Source organism: Bombina bombina, chromosome 7 (assembly GCF_027579735.1).
Source record: "Bombina bombina isolate aBomBom1 chromosome 7, aBomBom1.pri, whole genome shotgun sequence".
In the NCBI taxonomy this organism is placed as follows: domain Eukaryota; kingdom Metazoa; phylum Chordata; class Amphibia; order Anura; family Bombinatoridae; genus Bombina; species Bombina bombina.
In genome coordinates, this window is record NC_069505.1 from 414,546,889 (window position 1) to 414,566,264 (window position 19,376).

The 19,376-nt window shown below is 45.6% G+C and overlaps 1 protein-coding gene across 1 annotated transcript in view; it reads left to right on the forward strand.

Moving 5' to 3' along the window:
• Positions 1–19,376, forward strand: part of CYTH4 (cytohesin 4) — a 150,778-nt gene that overhangs the window by 31,449 nt on the left and 99,953 nt on the right. Inside the window, exons 2-4 of the mRNA XM_053721226.1 lie at positions 12,372–12,445; positions 12,745–12,800; positions 12,903–12,969. Coding sequence (XP_053577201.1) covers positions 12,372–12,445; positions 12,745–12,800; positions 12,903–12,969 — 197 coding nt within the window. The remainder of the gene's footprint in view (positions 1–12,371; positions 12,446–12,744; positions 12,801–12,902; positions 12,970–19,376) is intronic.

Here is a 19,376-nt window from a genome sequence, read left to right on the forward strand (position 1 = left end):
GTAATATATAACAGAAGTTATCTAGATGTTGCACTGAGCTCACCTTCGTGAAATGAACAAACGAACCAAGTTACTCACTGTTTTTCCGGCCCCACACTTGCAAGATGGTAGACTAATAATAATGTTCCACCTCACCGGACAGCGTTGTCTGCAAAAAACCCCGTGACTTGAATCTCCTCCACAGCAATCTCCAATGCCACAATCTTTAACAATACCTCCAACATGAGTAGGAATAAAAGTTCAAAAGACAGAGCTTAAATTGTTGGCCTTTTATTTCTACTCATGTTGGAGGTATTGTATAAATTAACCTAGCCTTACTATTTTAATAAAATTTAAAAAAATACCAATTAAAAATACTAAATTACAAATTAAAAAACTAATCCTACAAAAATTTTTTAAAAATCTAACATTACACAAAAAATAAAGACTAAAATTATGAAAAATAAAAAACACTAAGATTACAAAAAATAATAAACGAAATGATCAAAAATAAAAAAATATGGGGGCGTGTCCGGGCTATGGCCTAAGATGGCTGCTAAATTGGGAGCTTTGCTACTCAGAGTTACATTCCGCCTGTAATCTGTGGATTATATAGCCATCCAGCAATAATTTATATCTTATATCATAGAGGACACTTAGCTGAATGGCACTATATAAAAATTTTCTTTGCTAAGCAACACCAGGACTTCCCAAACCGGACCGCTGAGTGTCTCTGGCGGCCTCCAAGGAGAGAGATCCCAGCTCCCCCCCCCCCCCCGGGAAACCGGGTAAACAGAGTATACTGACATCCTCTGTCAAAGGTTTTTGATAACCCTCATATAATGGAGGAGCTATTTGTTCTGCTTCAGGAATTATTGGAGGAGCATGGAAGGAGGATATGCGAAAGGATAGACCGTATTGTAACCCCATCTACTACGCAATTGGAGGATGCACGGCAGAGTGAGGCTCAAGCATTTGTCCCAAGGCACTCGGACGTGGAAGAACTATCTCAGGCTGGTTCCCCTGACCTAGGACTGGGAGTATGTGCAGCAGAGCGCCCAGTGAAAAATATAAGGAAACGCTTTGCGGCCTCTGTGGCCGGGCGACCAGCTCCTGTCTGTTCTGCTGAGTCTACCAGGAGTGACGCAGGTACCGGGAGAGCTGGACTGAAGAAAGACCACTCTGTGACAGCTATACATATCTCGGAGGGCTGCCACAAGGTGTACAGATCATCTACTTACCCTCCTGACTCCCGATGCCATGATCTGGATGGAGACGCTTTGGTCCTATCATATGTTCAGGTCGGCTTTGTGCGATGGTGGTCCCGTGGCCCTGAGGCCCCCTTTCCCTTGAAGGCGGTGAGACCTGGGGTTGGGTAAACTGTGAAATGAAAGACCGGGATCCGGCAGGATCCCTCTAGCCTGCCGGACTATGTGAACTGTACCGCATAGAAACCTGCAAGGACTGAGTTCTTACGGTTGCAGGGTCTGGGGGTAGTGGGATCTATGTGACTTCTTTTATTTACAATTGTGATAGCCATGATTAGTTGTTCAAGCCCAGTATGTCCTCTGGATACTGCCAGCAATCTGGGGTGCTAACTTTTGAACTTTATGCTGATCTATGTTTTTCATGTACATTGCATTATTTCAGTTGTTTATTCATGTTGTACTATACTGCAAGTATATTCCCTTGGATATAATAGCGCCTTGACTGTACTTTAACCCTCTTCTCAGTATACTGTTTGAATTTGGCTGAACTTGCTTTATATGTACTTCCATTGGTGGGGGTTGGTAGGGGGTTTACACCTCACTATAGCTAATCTGCCACAAGATTTAATTAAGTAATCTAGATGGGTCCCTTTGCCTCAGTATAAATTTTGGTAGCCTTAACGTACTGTCTGCGGCCGAGGCGGTATGTGTGGCACATCATTTTCCCCAGGGCCCTGGTAATATATTGAGATACATAGAGATTTTAGGTGAATTTTGTTTGTGCATATGGCCTAGATATATCCTAAGCTCATTACCTAGTTTGGGTGCAGGGGGAGCTCGCATAGTGTGGCAGGACCCATATCCATCTTCCTCTGGGATGGTGTAAATCTGTACCCTAGAATTCACGGTATTCTGTGTGGCTTTTTTTTCTGAGTCCAGGGGAAGTTCACTCTGTTTTGCTCTGGCATATAATTAAATATTAGCTTAGTGGCTGAATTTTGACCATAAGTAGTCTCCTTTGCTTATTAATAATTTTAAATCTCTGGGGATTAAATGTTTAAAGGGACATAATACTCATATGCTAAATCACTTGAAACTGATGCAGTATAACTGTAAAAAGCTGACAGGAAAATATCACCTGAGCATCTCTATGTAAAAAAGGAAGATATTTTACATCACAATCTCCTCAGCTCAGCAGAGTAAGTTCTGTGTAAAAAGTTATACTCAGCTGCTCCCAGCTGCAGGTAAAAAAAATTAAAAAAATGAAGAAATGAACAGCAGCCAATCAGCATCAGCAGTGCTGAGGTCATGAACTTTTACTGTGATCTCATGAGATTTGACTTGACTCTCATGAGATTTCATTGTAAACTTCCTTTACCTGATTGGTGAAATAAGATGAGAGTGCACGATGCTCATCCCTTCAGATGTCCCAGGACAGACACACTAAAATGCTGCTTAGAAATCCTTTACAACGGGAGGTGGCTACTGAGGAACTTTTGAGGTAAAATATCTTTCTTTTTTACATAGAGATGATCAGGAGATATTTTCTAGTCAGCTTTTTACAGCTATGCTGCATCACTTTCAAGTGTTTAAACATTTGGGTATTATGGCCCTTTAATTATTAAGGCCTAGATTTAGAGTTTTGTCGGTAACGACCCGCGTAGCTAACGCTGGCTTTTTTCTGGCCGCACCTTTTAAATAACTCTGGTATTGAGAGTTCACAGAATGGCTGCGTTAGGCTCCAAAAAAGGAGCGTAGAGCATATTTAACGCAACTTCAACTCTCGATACCAGAGTTGCTTACGGACGCGGCCAGCTTCAAAAACGTGCTCGTGCACGATTCCCCCATAGAAAACAATGGGGCTGTTTGAGCTGAAAAAAAAAACTAACACCTGCAAAAAAGCCGCGTTCAGCTCCTAACGCAGCCCCATTGTTTGCTATGGGGAAACACTTCCTACGTCTGCACCTAACACTCTAACATGTACCCCGAGTCTAAACACCCCTAACCTTACACTTATTAACCCCTAATCTGCCGCCCCCGCTATCGCTGACACCTGCATATTTTTTTTAACCCCTAATCTGCCGCTCCGTAAACCGCTGCTACTTACATTATCCCTATGTACCCCTAATCTGCTGCCCCTAACACCGCCGACCCCTATATTATATTTATTAACCCCTAATCTGCCCCCCACAACGTCGCCTCCACCTGCCTACACTTATTAACCCCTAATCTGCCGACCGGACCGCACCGCTATTATAATAAAGTTATTAACCCCTAATCCGCCTCACTCCCGCCTCAATAACCCTATAATAAATAGTATTAACCCCTAATCTGCCCTCCCTAACATCGCCGACACCTAACTTCAAACATTAACCCCTAATCTGCCGACTGGAGCTCACCGCTATTCTAATAAATGTATTAACCCCTAAAGCTAAGTCTAACCCTAACACTAACACCCCCCTAAATTAAATATAATTTTAATCTAACGAAATAAATTAACTCTTATTAAATAAATTATTCCTATTTAAAGCTAAATACTTACCTTTAAATAAATCCTAATATAGCGACAATATAAATTATAATTATATTATAGCTATTTTAGGATTTATATTTATTTTACAGGTAACTTTGTATTTATTTTAACCAGGTACAATAGCTATTAAATAGTTAAGAACTATTTAATAGCTAAAATAGTTAAAATAATTACAAAATTACCTGTAAAATAAATCCTAACCTAAGTTACAATTAAACCTAACACTACACTATCAATAAATTAATTAAATAAAATACCAACAATTACCTACAATTAAACCTAACACTACACTATCAATAAATTATTTAAATACAATATCTACAAATAAATACAATGAAATAAACTAACTAAAGTACAAAAAATAAAAAAGAACTAAGTTACAAAAAATAAAAAAATATTTACAAACATTAGAAAAATATTACAACAATTTTAAACTAATTACACCTACTCTAAGCCCCCTAATAAAATAACAAAGCCCCCCAAAATAAAAAATGCCCTACCCTATTCTAAATTAAAAATGTTCAAAGCTCTTTTACCTTACCAGCCCTGAACAGGGCCCTTTGCGGGGCATGCCCCAAGAAATTCAGCTCTTTTGCCTGTAAAAAAAACACATACAATACCCCCCCCAACATTACAACCCACCACCCACATACCCCTAATCTAACCCAAACCCCCCTTAAATAAACCTAACACTAAGCCCCTGAAGATCTTCCTACCTTATCTTCACCCTGCCAGGTTCACCGATCCGTCCTCGGAAGTCTTGATCCAAGCCTCGGAAGTGTTGATCCAAGCCCAAGCGGGGGGCTGAAGAGTGACGTCCATCCTCGGGCTGAAGTCTGGATCCAAGCGGCGACTGAAGAAATCCATCCTCGGGCTGAAGTCGGAAGTCCATCATAGGGATGAAGTCTTCTATCAAGCCGTATCTTCAATCTTCTTTCTTCTGGAGCGGAGCGGAACCATCTTCTTCCAAGCCGACGCGGAACATCCTCTTCAACCGACGACTAGACGACGAATGACGGTTCCTTTAAATGACGTCATCCAAGATGGCGTCCCTCGAATTCCGATTGGCTGATAGGATTCTATCAGCCAATCGGAATTAAGGTAGGAATATTCTGATTGGCTGATGGAATCAGCCAATCAGAATCAAGTTCAATCCGATTGGCTGATCCAATGAAAAGTGAGCGTTAGACCCTTTCCTGACTGACTCCAAATACCGGCGGTAGCCTAAAACCAGCGTTAGGAGCCTCTAACGCTGGTTTTCACAGCTACCGCCAAACTCCAAATCTAGCCGTAAGTTTATTAGCCTTAGCATTGGGTCCATGAGTGGCCCTGTTAACATTCTCCCAAGCTTCACCCCTTACCTATATCTAACATCCGGGGTCCAAAAGTGACCGCAAACTCTTAGTCGGGGTATACTTTATTTCTAATTTTTATGGGGGACTTGTTGATATAATGTTCTAAAGTGTTATATGTTCTGATGTGAATGTTATGGACACATACAGGCCTGCTTTTTGTTACCTAGAATCTTTTTATGAAAGTCAGGCCGTATGACTACCACCTGTTACTTTATTTTTTGTTGTCCAAATGAAAATGTATATATCTAAAAAAGAGGTGCCGCGCATGGCTTTATATATTTCCTACTGTCAAGGTTGTAATACTGTTTATGGACTCTAAGACATGCCTTCTGTATTGGATATTTGAGAAGTGATGTATGTTGTTAGGCGTGTTGCCATGACAATTATATGAGAATGTTATGTATGTCATTTCTACGTCAATAAAAACGATTTAAAAAAAATAAAAAAAAATATTATACCTAATCTAATAGCCCTAAAATAATAAAAAAGCCCCCCCCCAAAGTAAAAACACCACCTAGCCTACAATAAACTACCAATAACCCTTAAAAGGGCCTTTTTGTAGGGCATTGCCCTAAGTTAAACAGCTCTTTTACCTGTAAAAATAATACAAAGTCCCCCCAACAGTAAAACCCACCACCCAACCAACCCCCAAAATAAAAAAATCTAACTCTAAAAAACCCGTTAGCTACCCATTGCCCCTAAAGGAGCATTTTTATGGACATTGCCCTTAAAAGGGCATTCAGCTCTTTTACAATTGCCCAAAGTCCTAATCTTAAAAAAATAAAAATAAAAAAAAAGCGGAGGATAGCTATCCTGGAAGCCGATGCCATCCTGCACGGAGCTTCCTCTTCATATGGTCAACGCCGTACACTGAAGCTTCAATGCAAGGTAGCCGTTTCAAAATGGCATACCTTGCATTCCTATTGGCTAATTTGATTCTTAAATTCAAATTAGCCAATAGGATGAGAGCTACTGAAATTCTATTGGCTGATCTGGGACTCCCTGTGCCTCCTGCTCTGTGACCCCCTGTACCTCCTGCTCTGTGTCTCCCTGTGCTCCCTGCTCTGTGTCTCCCTGTGCTCCCTGCTCTGTGACTCCCTGTGCCTCCTGCTCTGTGACCCCCTGTACCTCCTGCTCTGTGTCTCCCTATGCCCCCTGCTCTGTGACTCCCTGTGCCTCCTGCTCTGTGTCTCCCTGTGCTCCCTGCTCTGTGACTCCCTGTGCCTCCTGCTCTGTGACTCCCTGTACCTCCTGCAATATGATCCCCTGTATCTCCTGCTCTGTGTCTCCCTATGCCCCCTGCTATGTGTCTCCCTATGCCCCCTGCTCTGTGACCCCCTGTACCTCCTGCTCTGTGTCTCCCTGTGCCCCCTGCTCTGTGACCCCCTGTACCTCCTGCTCTGTGTCTCCCTGTGCCCCCTGCTCTGTGACTCCCTGTGCTTCCTGCTCTGTGACTCCCTGTACTCCCTGCTCTGTGACTCCCTGTACCTCCTGCTCTGTGTCTCCATATGCCCCCTGCACTGTGACTCCCTGTACCTCCTGCTCTGTGTCTCCCTATGCCCCTTGCCCTGTGACTCCCTGTACCTCCTGCTCTTTGTCTCCCTATGCCTCCTGCTCTGTGTCTCCCTATGCCCCCTGCTCTGTGACTCCCTGTACCTCCTGCTCTGTGTCTCCCTATGCCTCCTGCTCTGTGTCTCCCTATGCCCCCTGCTCTGTGACTCCCTTTGCCTCCTGCTCTGTGTCTCTCTATGCTCCCTGCTCTGTGACTCCCTTTGCCTCCTGCTCTATGTCTCCCTGTGCTCCCTGCTCTGTGACTCCCTGTGCCTCCTGCTCTGTGACTCCCTGTACCTCCTGCTCTGACCCCCTGTATATCCTGCTCTGTGTCTCCCTATGCCCCCTGCTCTGTGACTCCCTGTGCTTCCTGCTCTGTGACTCCCTGAACTCCCTGCCCTGTGACTCCCTGTACCTCCTGCTCTGTGTCTCTCTATGCCTCCTGCTCTGTGTCTCTCTATGCCCCCTACTCTGTGACTCCCTGTACCTCCTGCTCTGTGTCTCCCTATGCCTCCTGCTCTGTGTCTCCCTATGCCCCCTGCTCTGTGACTCCCTGTACCTCCTGCTCTTTGTCTCCCTATGCCCCCTGCCCTGTGACTCCCTGTACCTCCTGCTCTGTGTCTCCCTATGCCCCCTGCCCTGTGACTCCCTGTACCTCCTGCTCTTTGTCTCCCTATGCCTCCTGATCTGTGTCTCCCTATGTCCCCTGCCCTGTGACTCCCTGTACCTCCTGCTCTGTGTCTCCCTATGCCCACTGCCCTGTGACTCCCTGTACCTCCTGCTCTTTGTCTCCCTATGCCTCCTGCTCTGTGTCTCCCTATGCCCCCTGCTCTGTGACTCCCTGTACCTCCTGCTCTGTGTCTCCCTATGCCTCCTGCTCTGTGTCTCCCTATGCCCCCTGCTCTGTGACTCCCTGTGCCTCCTGCTCTGTGTCTCCCTATGCTTCCTGCTCTGTGACTCCCTTTGCCTCCTGCTCTATGTCTCCCTGTGCTCCCTGCTCTGTGACTCCCTGTGCCTCCTGCTCTGTGACTCCCTGTACCTCCTGCTCTGTGACCCCCTGTATATCCTGCTCTGTGTCTCCCTATGCCCCCTGCTCTGTTACTCCCTGTGCTTCCTGCTCTGTGACTCCCTGAACTCCCTGCTCTGTGATTCCCTGTACCTCCTGCTCTGTGTCTCCCTATGCCCCCTGCCCTGTGACTCCCTGTACCTCCTGCTCTGTGTCTCTCTATGCCTCCTGCTCTGTGTCTCCCTATGCCCCCTGCTCTGTGACTCCCTGTACCTCCTGCTCTGTGTCTCCCTATGCCTCCTGCTCTGTGTCTCCCTATGCCCCCTGCTCTGTGACTCCCTGTGCCTCCTGCTCTGTGTCTCCCTATGCTCTCTGCTCTGTGACTCCCTTTGCCTCCTGCTCTGTGACTCCCTGTGCCTCCTGCTCTGTGTCTCCCTATGCCCCCTGCCCTGTGACTCCCTGTACCTCCTGCTCTGTGTCTCTCTATGCCTCCTGCTCTGTGTCTCTCTATGCCCCCTGCTCTGTGACTCCCTGTACCTCCTGCTCTGTGTCTCCCTATGCCTCCTGCTCTGTGTCTCCCTATGCCCCCTGCTCTGTGACTCCCTGTACCTCCTGCTCTTTGTCTCCCTATGCCCCCTGCCCTGTGACTTCCTGTACCTCCTGCTCTGTGTCTCCCTATGCCCCCTGCCCTGTGACTCCCTGTACCTCCTGCTCTTTGTCTCCCTATGCCTCCTGCTCTGTGTCTCCCTATGTCCCCTGCCCTGTGACTCCCTGTACCTCCTGCTCTGTGTCTCCCTATGCCCACTGCCCTGTGACTCCCTGTACCTCCTGCTCTTTGTCTCCCTATGCCTCCTGCTCTGTGTCTCCCTATGCCCCCTGCTCTGTGACTCCCTGTACCTCCTGCTCTGTGTCTCCCTATGCCTCCTGCTCTGTGTCTCCCTATGCCCCCTGCTCTGTGACTCCCTGTGCCTCCTGCTCTGTGTCTCCCTATGCTTCCTGCTCTGTGACTCCCTTTGCCTCCTGCTCTATGTCTCCCTGTGCTCCCTGCTCTGTGACTCCCTGTGCCTCCTGCTCTGTGACTCCCTGTACCTCCTGCTCTGTGACCCCCTGTATATCCTGCTCTGTGTCTCCCTATGCCCCCTGCTCTGTTACTCCCTGTGCTTCCTGCTCTGTGACTCCCTGAACTCCCTGCTCTGTGATTTCCTGTACCTCCTGCTCTGTGTCTCCCTATGCCCCCTGCCCTGTGACTCCCTGTACCTCCTGCTCTGTGTCTCTCTATGCCTCCTGCTCTGTGTCTCCCTATGCCCCCTGCTCTGTGACTCCCTGTACCTCCTGCTCTGTGTCTCCCCTTGCCTCCTGCTCTGTGTCTCCCTATGCCCCCTGCTCTGTGACTCCCTGTGCCTCCTGCTCTGTGTCTCCCTATGCTCTCTGCTCTGTGACTCCCTTTGCCTCCTGCTCTATGTCTCCTTGTGCTCCCTGCCCTGTGACTCCCTGTACCCCCTGCTCTGTGACTCCCTGTGCCTCCTGCTCTATGTCTCCCTTTGCTCCCTGCTCTGTGACTCCCTGTACCCCCTGCTCTGTGACTCCCTGTGCCCCCTGCTCTGTGACTTCCTGTGCCCCCTGCTCTGTGACTCCCTGTGCTCCCTGCTCTGTGACTCCCTGTACCTCCTGCTCTGTGTCTCCCTATGCCCCCTGCTCTGTGACTCCCTGTGCCTCCTGCTCTGTGTCTCCCTATGCTCCCTGCTCTGTGACTTCCTTTGCCTCCTGCTTTATGTCTCCCTCTGCTTCCTGCTCTGTGACTTCCTGTGCCCCCTGCTCTGTGAATCCCTGTGCCCCCTGCTCTGTGAATCCCTGTGCCCCCTGCTCTGTGAATCCCTGTGCCCCCTGCTCTGTGACTCCCTGTGCCCCCTGCTCTGTGACTCCCTGTGCCCCCTGCTCTGTGACTTTCTGTGTCTCCTGCTCTGTGACTCCCTGTGCCCCCTGCTCTGTGAGTCCCTGTGCCCCATGCTCTGTGTCTCCCTGTGCCTCCTGCTCTGTGTCTCCTTGTGCGTCCTGCTCTGTGACTCCCTGTGCTTCCTGCTCTGTGACTCCCTGTGCCTCCTGCTCTGTGACTCCCTGTGCCTCCTGCTCTGTGACTTCCTTTGCCTCCTGCTCTGTGACTCCCTGTGCCCCCTGCTCTGTGTCTCCCTGTGCCTACTGCTTTGTGACTCCCTGTACCCCCTGCTCTTTGACTCCCTGTTCCTCCTGCTCTGTGACTTCCTTTGCCTCCTGCTCTGTGACTCCTTCTGCCCCCTGTTCTGTGACTCCCTGTGCCCCCTGCTCTGTGTCTCCCTGTGCCTCCTGCTGTGTGACTCCCTGTGCCCCCTGCTCTGTGTCTCCCTGTGCCTACTGCTTTGTAACTCCCTGTACCCCCTGCTCTGTGACTTCCTCTGCCCTGCTCTGTGGCTCCCTGTGCCCCCTGCTCTGTGACTCCCTGTGTCCCCTGCTCTGTGACTCCCTGTGCCCCCTGCTATGTGACTCCCTGTGCCCCCTGCTGTGTGACTCCCTGTGCCCTCTGCTCTGTGACTTCCTGTGCCTCCTCCTATGTGACTCCCTGTGCCCTCTGCTCTGTGACTCCCTGTACCCCCTGCTCTGTGACTCCCTGCGCCTCCTGCTCTGTGTCTCCCTGTACCTCCTGCTCTGTGTCTCCTTATGCCTCCTGCTCTGTGATTCCCTGTGCCCCTTGCTCTGTGACTCCCTGTGCCCTCTGCTCTGTGACTCCCTGTACCCCCTGCTCTGTGACTTCTGTGTGCCCCCTGCCCTGTGAGTCCCTGTACCCCCTGCTCTGTGTCTCCCTTTACCCCCTGCTCTGTGTCTCCCTGTACCCCCTTCTCTGTCGCTACCTCTGCCCCGTCCTCTGTAACTCCCTGTACCTTCTGCTTTTTTACCCCCTGAACCCCTGCTCTGTGTCACCCTGTACACCCTGCTCTGTGACTTCCTCTGCCCTCTGCTCTGTGTCTCCCTTTACCCCCTGCTCTGTGACTTCCTCTGCCCCTTCTCTGTGACTCCTTGTTCCCCCTGTTCTGTGACTCCCTGTACCTTCTGCTTTTTTACCCCCTGAACCCCTAACTGTCTTTCTCACATCTCTTCCTGGATGTCCTCTCACTAGCTCAAGCTAAATCTCTCCAAAACTGAGCTCCTCATTTTCCCCCCTTCTTCCAAAATCTCCACCCCCAATATCTCTATAACTGTCGACAACTCCATCATTACCCCTACCCAGCATGCCCGATCTCTTGGGGTCACATTTGACTCAGATCTTTCCTTCACTCCTCACATTCAGTCCTTGGCTAAAGCCTGCCGCTTCCACCTTAAAAACATCTCCAAAATTAGACACTTCCTTACACAAGACACAACTAAGATTTTAATCCACTCTCTCATTCTTTCCCGCCTTGATTACTGCAACTCTGTCCTCTCTGGTCTCCCCACCTGCCACCTAGCTCCTTTACAATCCATAATGAATGCCTCTGCCAGACTCATCTTCCTTTCACGTCGCTCTTCATCTGCTGCTCCTCTCTGCCAATCCCTTCACTGGCTTCCTCTTGCCTCTAGGATCAAACACAAAATTCTCACTCTGACATACAAAGCCCTCAACTGCACTGCTCCCCCCTATATCTCAGACCTTGTCTCCAGATACTCTCCCTCCCGTCCCCTTTGCTCTGCTCATGACCTCCTCCTCTCCTCCTCTCTGGTTACCTCATTGTACTCCCGTTTACAGGACTTCTCCAGACTGGCTCCCACCTTGTGGAACTCTCTGCCTCGCTCCACAAGACTCTCCCCTAGTTTTGAAAGCTTCAAGCGCTCCCTAAAGACTCTACTGTTCAGGGATGCATACAACCTACACTAACCTTTCTTTATACCAGTTCCTCTCCTCCATTGCTATCCCCTGAACCCCCTTAAGTCTAGCTGTTTGTAGATCACCTTTTTAAGAGCTAATTACAACAGTTCAACTCTTGGCAGGGCCCTCAACCCAACTGATCCCTTTAATTGTTTTGTTGTACTACCCTCTGTTCACAGCGCTGCAGAATCTGTTGGCGCTCTACAAATAACCGATAATAATAATAATAACCCTTGCTCTGTGTCTCCCTGCACCACCTGCTCTGTGACTTCCTCTGCCCCCTTCTCTGTGACTCCCTGTACCCCCTGCTCTGTGACTCCCTGTGCCAACAGCTCTATGTCTGTCTGTGCACCCTGTTCTGTTACTCCCTGTACCTTCTGCTTTTTTACCCCCTGAACCCCTGCTCTGTGTCTCCCTGTGCCTCCTGCTCTGTGACTTCCTCTGCCCCCTGCTCTGTGTCTCCCTTTACCCCGTGCTCTGTGACTTCCTCTGCCCCTTCTCTGTGACTCCCTGTGCCCCCTGCTCTGTGACTCCTTGTGCCCCCTGCTCTCTGACTTCCTCTGCCCCCTTCTCTGTGACTCCCTGTGCCCCCTGCTCTGTGACTCCCTGTAAACCCTGCTCTGTGACTCCCTCTGCCCCCTTCTCTGTGACTCCCTGTGCCCCCTGCTCTGTGACTTCCTCTGCCCCCTTCTCTGTGACTCCCTGTGCCCCCTGCTCTGTGACTCCCTGTGCCCCCTTCTCTGTGACTCCCTGTGCCCCCTGCTCTGTGACTCCTTGTGCCCCCTGCTCTGTGACTCCTTGTGCCCCCTGCTCTGTGACTCCCTCTGCCATCTGTACACTGAATCCACTGTTTTCTTTCTTACAGAAAAGACCTTGGCTCAGACTGAACAGATTCAGAAGTCTGAGTCTGAAAGAAAAGAGTTGCTGGAGCACATCAAGGTACCCAACAATACTTTATTTAACTCTAAAACTCTTAACTCACTGTTTTGTTTACTGTCTTCTACTTTTGTTTGTTCCTTTTTCATTCAGTGCAAATGTTCCTGATCTCCCTCTCAATCTCTCTCCGCCCTCTTGGTCCAACACTCTATTTGATCTATTTCTCTTCTTTGCTTTTTGCTTCAGTACCCTCTCTCCTCCTCTATAACCATGTTCCCTCTCTCCCCATATCCTTTCATATCAATCACACTTTCCCCTGCTGCCTTCCACCTCACCCCTGTACCCCTCTTTCTGTGTCTCAGCAGCTGCAGAGCGATATATCTTGCATTGTTGCAGACATCGATGATTTTGAGAAAAGGTGAGTATGGTCTTGATTGTCAAAGTGGGCTTTAATGAAGGTAGGGACCACTCTTCAGTTTATTTAACATTACATACTTATCCCAATGTCTACTGATTACAGCCGTAAAACCCAGCGAGAGAATGAACTTTACAGCGCCAGACGCAAATTCAACATGGACCCTGAGAAAGTGAGTAAGAGGTATCCCGGGGGATAGGTTACCAGTATCAGTCTGCAGCTGAGCATTAGCAGACCTCAAGAGATCTTGAATTGGTTTCTGGAAATGAATAATTTGCTATAACGTAATATAGTATAGATTATCCCTCTATAAAGTCATAAAATAAACTGTAGATGTTTTCTGTAGCTGGCATTTTAATGCTTTGACTATAGGGTAATGATTTACTAATGTCAGGGAATTAGACTGGCTATCACTAATGTCACTAATTGCTTTATGTGGGTTGTGGACAAATTCATACTTCAAAGTAACACAGTGGAATTAACATTCACATGTTGGGGCCTATTTATTAATGTGCGAGTGGACATGATCCGATATTGCGGATCATGTCCGCTGCACATCGATAAATGCTGACAGCAAACGCTCTCGGCATTTATCATTGCACCAGCAGTTCTGGTGAACTGCTGTGCAATACCGCCCCCTGCAGATTTGCGGCCAATCGGTCGCTAGCAGGGGGTGTCAATCAACCCGATCGTATTCAATCGGGTTGATTTCTGTCCGCCGCCTCAGAGCAGACGGACAGGTTATGGAGCAGCGGTCTTTAGACCGCTGCATCATAACTTCTGTTTCCGGTGACCCCTATGGCTCGCTGGAAACACGGGGCATCAAGCTCCATACGGAGCTTGATAAATATTCCCCGTTTTAGTAATGATGATGTTCAATTATTAGCATCTGTTCTACACAAACATCTGAATAGTATCACAATCTGCAATGGGAGATTTCACTGAGCACTTTGATTTTTTTTTTAATATGACGTTCACCCATCTCTGGCCTAGTTTTCATTGAGGTGGTAAATTGTAGAAACTGGTTATAAAAACATTTATCTTTATTAAAGTCTATGGAGATTTTTTATGTTACAACCAGTTTCTAAACGTTGCCACCTCAATTGAAACTAGGCCTCTACCTGGTAACCTCTTTGAATTTTATAATCCAGGACTAAGAGTAATGGAGGGACAGGGAAGACAGGGGTGGACCTAATTTGGGCTAGTTTCCATTGAGTTGGTAAAGTTTGGAAACTGGTGGTAACATAAAAATTCTCTATGGACTTTAATGGACTTTACCACCTCAATGGAAATGAGGCCTTAGTCCTAGTTTCTATAGTTGTGGTAAATTTTTGAAACTGGTGATAAAAACATCCTCAATTGAGTTGAACATTTGTATTTGAAAACATCCATTTTGGAACCTTAGGCCAAGTTTCCATTAAGGTGCTAAGGTTTGGAAACAGGTTGTAAAAACATTTATTTCCATTAAAGTCTATCTATGGTAGACATGTGCATGGGGAAAAAATTCGGTTCGGTTAGGATCGATTCGGATTTTTTCGAATTTCGGTTCGGAGCGATTTGAATTCGGAAAAATTTGAATAAATTCGGTTCGGATTTGTTTCGGATTCATTCAGATTTGAATAAATTCGGTTCGGATTTGTTTCGGATTCATTCAGATTCGAATAAATTCGGCTGGATTCGGTTCGATTCGGTTCGGAAATTCGGAATTTCGGTAAGTGTTAGGTGGGATTAGACTAGTATTATGTACTAAATTCGGCTGGATTCAGTTCGATTCGGTTCAGTTCGGAATTTCGGTAAATGTTAGGTGGGATTAGACTTATACTGTACAATACTAGTGTAATCCATGGCCATCCGAATTTACCGAATAAATCCGAAGTAATTCGGATTTATTCGGTAAATTCGGCAGTATTTTAATTCGGAAATTCGGTTCGATCCGAATCGCCGAATTTTCCGAATTTCCGAATCGATCCGAAACGAATTGCACATATCTAATCTATGGAGAATTTTAAGTTAACACCAGTTTCAAAACTTTACAACCTCAATGAAAACTAGGCCTGTAGGCCTGATAATCTAATGTTCTGCGAGATTATCTAGATGTGAAGGAGAGGTACATACATTACAATTTAATACTCAAAAAAGACACCACAGATTTTGCAAGATTTCTCTCCATGGCCTAATTTTCATTGATGTGGTAAATTTTGGAAACTGGTAATAAAAATTGTATTGAGAATTTTATGTTACCACCAGTTTTCAAACATTTCAAATGTTATCACCTCAATGGAAACTAGGCACATGTCCATGGAAACTGGTGGTAAAAACATTTATCTCAACTACGGTCTATGGAGATTTTTTTATGTTACCACCAATTTCCAAACTTTACCACCTCAATGGAAACTAGTTCTTAAAGAGAAAACACGCTCATACTTTTTTTACTACTGTGCCACTTATGGGCTTGTTTCCATTGAGTCTTTAAAATGGAGCCGTAAGCTACTGACAGCTAAAAGTAGTTTACGGCTCCATTTTAGTACCAGGTTTCCATTGACATCTGTTGCGCATTGCATGCAATGTTAAAATTATACTACTCCCTGTCCTTTTAGGCAGGCCACACCCACAACTGCTTAACCACCCCACAGAGCACCTGATTCTGCTTAGAACACCTGCTACTAATTTTGCCCATGGAATACCCATAACTACGCCTCCTCCCATCCGTGGAACAACTGGGACTAAATCAAGGAGTGTTTGCACCCCCCCCCGCCACAATCAAGTTTATTTAAATAACCACTGCCTAACAGATTCTAGGGATTTCCCTAGCTGAGTACAAGTGAGTCATTCACGGCAGATGAGCAGCTAAGGGAAATACCATCTGACCTGCTGGAGGGTAAAACTAAGAAACACTGATTTCTGTGATTCATTTTATGTTAACATCAGCTGCCTCAAGGCAAAAAAGTGCTCATAGCTGGACTGGGAATAAAAAGCAGCCCTGGAAAAATGGAAGACTAGCCCTATTTTCTATCCATAGAATGCACAAGTCACATTTTTCTCAGGGAGATTACTGAGATACACCTTCATAAATTTATTTTCAGAATTAAATTATATTAGTTTGTAATAAATAAAAAAAGGTAGATTGTTGTTATATAGGCACCCTACAACCTAAGTTCATCCATGATTCCCTTTCATAGTGTGAAAATATAGTGTGGTCTAGAGAAACCACTCAAAAGAGTGTCTCACAGTCTGACTTTATTAGACACAAGAAACTAGACATATTTGGTAATGACTATCCGAACGTATGAACAAACTAAATTTAAAGGCAGCAAAAAAACCTGACGAAATTCATCAATATTCATTCATTTTCTTTAGATTACCTTTAGGGGTTAAAATACTTACCTCTAGCATGCTGGAGAGCAGCACAAATCCCAACTCTTCTTCATAGAGCTCTGAGCCCCGCTAATAGGCTTAGTGCGACGGATCCCAGGTTCAAACTAATTTCCCTGAATATTCGTTCAGAAAGCTTTAGCCAAACTAAATTTTTAATGCTGCACATGTCTACTAGAAACCATTTGAAAGAGGGCTAGTAAAAATGGCACATAGTCTAAGAAATACAACTTACAAGGAAATACTTATGGAGGCCCATTCGTCAAGCTTGTTGGCCCGTGTTTCATATCAGCATTTATGAAGCAGTGGTCTAAAGACCGATGCAGACAGGAATCGCCACAATTCAACCCGATTGAGTATGATCGGGTTGATTGACACCCCCCTGCTAGCGGCCTATTGGCTGTGAGTCTGCAGGGGGCGGCGTTGCACCAGCAGCTCACAAGAGTTGCTGGTGCAATGCTGAATACGGAGAGCTTATTGCTCTCCGCATTCAGCGAGGTCTGTTGGACCTGATCCGCACTGTCGGATCAGGTCCGACAGACCTTTGATCAATAGGCCTCATGGCCTCAATACGTATAGCTCAGAAGAGAAAAGAAGAGAGAAGATACAGCTACATTGGCTCATCAGCAGCAAATCCTCCTTAGACTGTAGCCGGCCTACCGGGAAATCTCCTGGTGTCCTGGTAGGCCAATCATGCCTTGAAAGGGCTGGGAGTACCCCTTACCAATGCTTCCGGTTTTCCTAGGGGAATACGTACTACAGACTGAAAAACAAGGTAGAAATGCCTAAAGAACCTTTTCAATTAGATTTTATGTAAACATTAACGTTTAGATAAAGCAATAATTAGAGAGAGGGCTGGTGTTTTTTCAGAATCGTGTGTAGGGTTACTTATTAAATCTTTCCTCAAAATTTAATTCTATACCAGGTCTTTGCTTTAGAAATGCTAGAGTTTGAATTTCCTTTTTTAACTTTTCCAGATTGTGTAATAATGGCTTTTTAGTTCCTCATCGAACAGTCTGATGTAATGTTTATTTGAAACTTGCTTCACGCCTGTAGGATCCTGTTGTAATACTAATTTCTGTTAGTGAGGGCCAGATGGACGCTTCCTGTTTGGGCTTTATAATAAGGAGTTGATCAAAAAATGTTGACGTGATCACAATCAGACATTTTCACTTTTTTAATTATCGTTTTAGTAAAACTGTTTCAGTATCGGTTTGGTAAAAAATGCCCCTATACTTAATATGTGCAAGTCCTATTTCTGCAGTCCATATTCCCAACCATTTGCTCCACATTTATCACTGGATATCCCAAAAAGTTATCATATGTAACATTGGTTTTGTGCACAGGCAAAACACACTAACATTATCTGCTGCCATATTGGATGGCATCACCAAAAAAGATACAAACACTACCAGCTCAATGAATTAAAGTTTAAAAGTGATAATAAGCACTTTTTATACTAATAAAAATTAGGCAAATCTATAACCCAACAAACAAAAATAGGGGAACCTGCTTTGGAGCCCTTGGAGGGACAAGTTTGCTTATGCAGACCTGATACAACATTACCTCCCAACGTTTGTGGCTGGGTATCAGGGACTCAGGAGGTTGATGGAGGCCAGTCGCCATTTTGTGGGAGGAGATATGTTGGAAAGTGGGGGGATAGAGGGTGATTTGTAGGTGGGGTTGTGGGTGTGTCTGATTGTTTGTGGGCGTGTCTGGGTGCTCAATGGATGTGGTAAGGGAAATTTTACAAATAGAGACATATGGCTGTCTCAGAGAGAATGCGGGACATAGCTCAGGATCAGGGACTGATCGTAATCCAGCTACTGCGTCTTAACTTCTCCAGCACCTCAGAGATGGAGGAGTTCAAAACCTTTAACTCGCGATTAGTCACACAAGAAGAGGTGGTGGCGCTGTACAAGGATTTCCTTATTGTGCAATGTTAAACACAGTTGATTCTTAAAGGGATACTAAACCCAATTTTTTTTCTTTCAGGATTCAGACAGAGCAGCAATTTTAAGCAACTTTCTAATTTCTCTTGCTATCTTTATTTATAAAGCAGGAATGTAAAGCACCCTAGATAGCACTTGCTGATTGGTGACTACATTTAGCCACCAATAAGCAAGTGTAACCCAGGTTCTGGACCAAATATGGGCCGGCTCCTAAGCTTTACATTCCTGCTTTTTAAATAAAGATAGCCAGAGAATGAAGAAAAATTAATAATAGGAGTAAATTAGAAAGTTGCTTACAATTGCTGTTCTACTTGAATCATTAAAGAAAAAAATTGGGTTTAGTGTCCCTTTAAGCACTTGGATGTCAACATGTTAAACGTTAATTCTCTTATGCACAAACATTTTATGGCAAATAAAATAAGGTCTAAGGATATAATTCTTTATCAACTGTACATTTGTAATGAGGCTGAGCGTGTACATATTCATCATGAAAATCAAAAGATAGCGAAGTATTAAAAAAATATAAGGACGATGCCAGTAACTTTAGGAGTAAGCGGCAGACCACACAGTAACTATTGGGCACACTATGGTGAGATACCTACATACAGGATAGTGTTAAAAAAAACAATTATTGAATTTACAATGTTAAAATTGGAATAATATTACTGATAAAAACAGTGCACATACGGTTAAGTGTTACAGGTTTAAAAAAAAAATTGAAATCCTAAAAAAGAAGTTCCAGTGTGAAGAGTTCTTTATATTTCTATTGTACAAATATGTCTTGCAGCATCGGCGAGTGGGCTGAACAGAATGTTCCTTGGGTATACATTAAGTTTCTTTACAATTTGTATCAGAATCTTCTGATTAATCCTGTAGGTCCTGAGATTTTCAAATGTAGTTTGGTTAGTTTGTTTCACTATACGCATTGCGCTTATGAAAGTGAAGGAAAAATATGTTTGTGCAACTAGAAATGCCAGGTAAATGATGCTGAAAACAGTGTGATTTGATATCTATGTGCTTCAGAAACAATGTTCCTATCAGTGCCAGGTGCTCCCTGTCACATTCACTCTCCCCTGCAACAATCTGCATTCTATTAAGATTCATTACTTTCTATAAAGGTAAACTCACAACTCACCAGGAATTCTTGGCTCAGACTACTTTTTAGATTATTCTGCTAGTTCTGCCCATGATAGGGTCGGCATGATGTTTCTTGCCTTGCTGATGAATTTTAGATTATTTGGCCCTTAAGCATGAT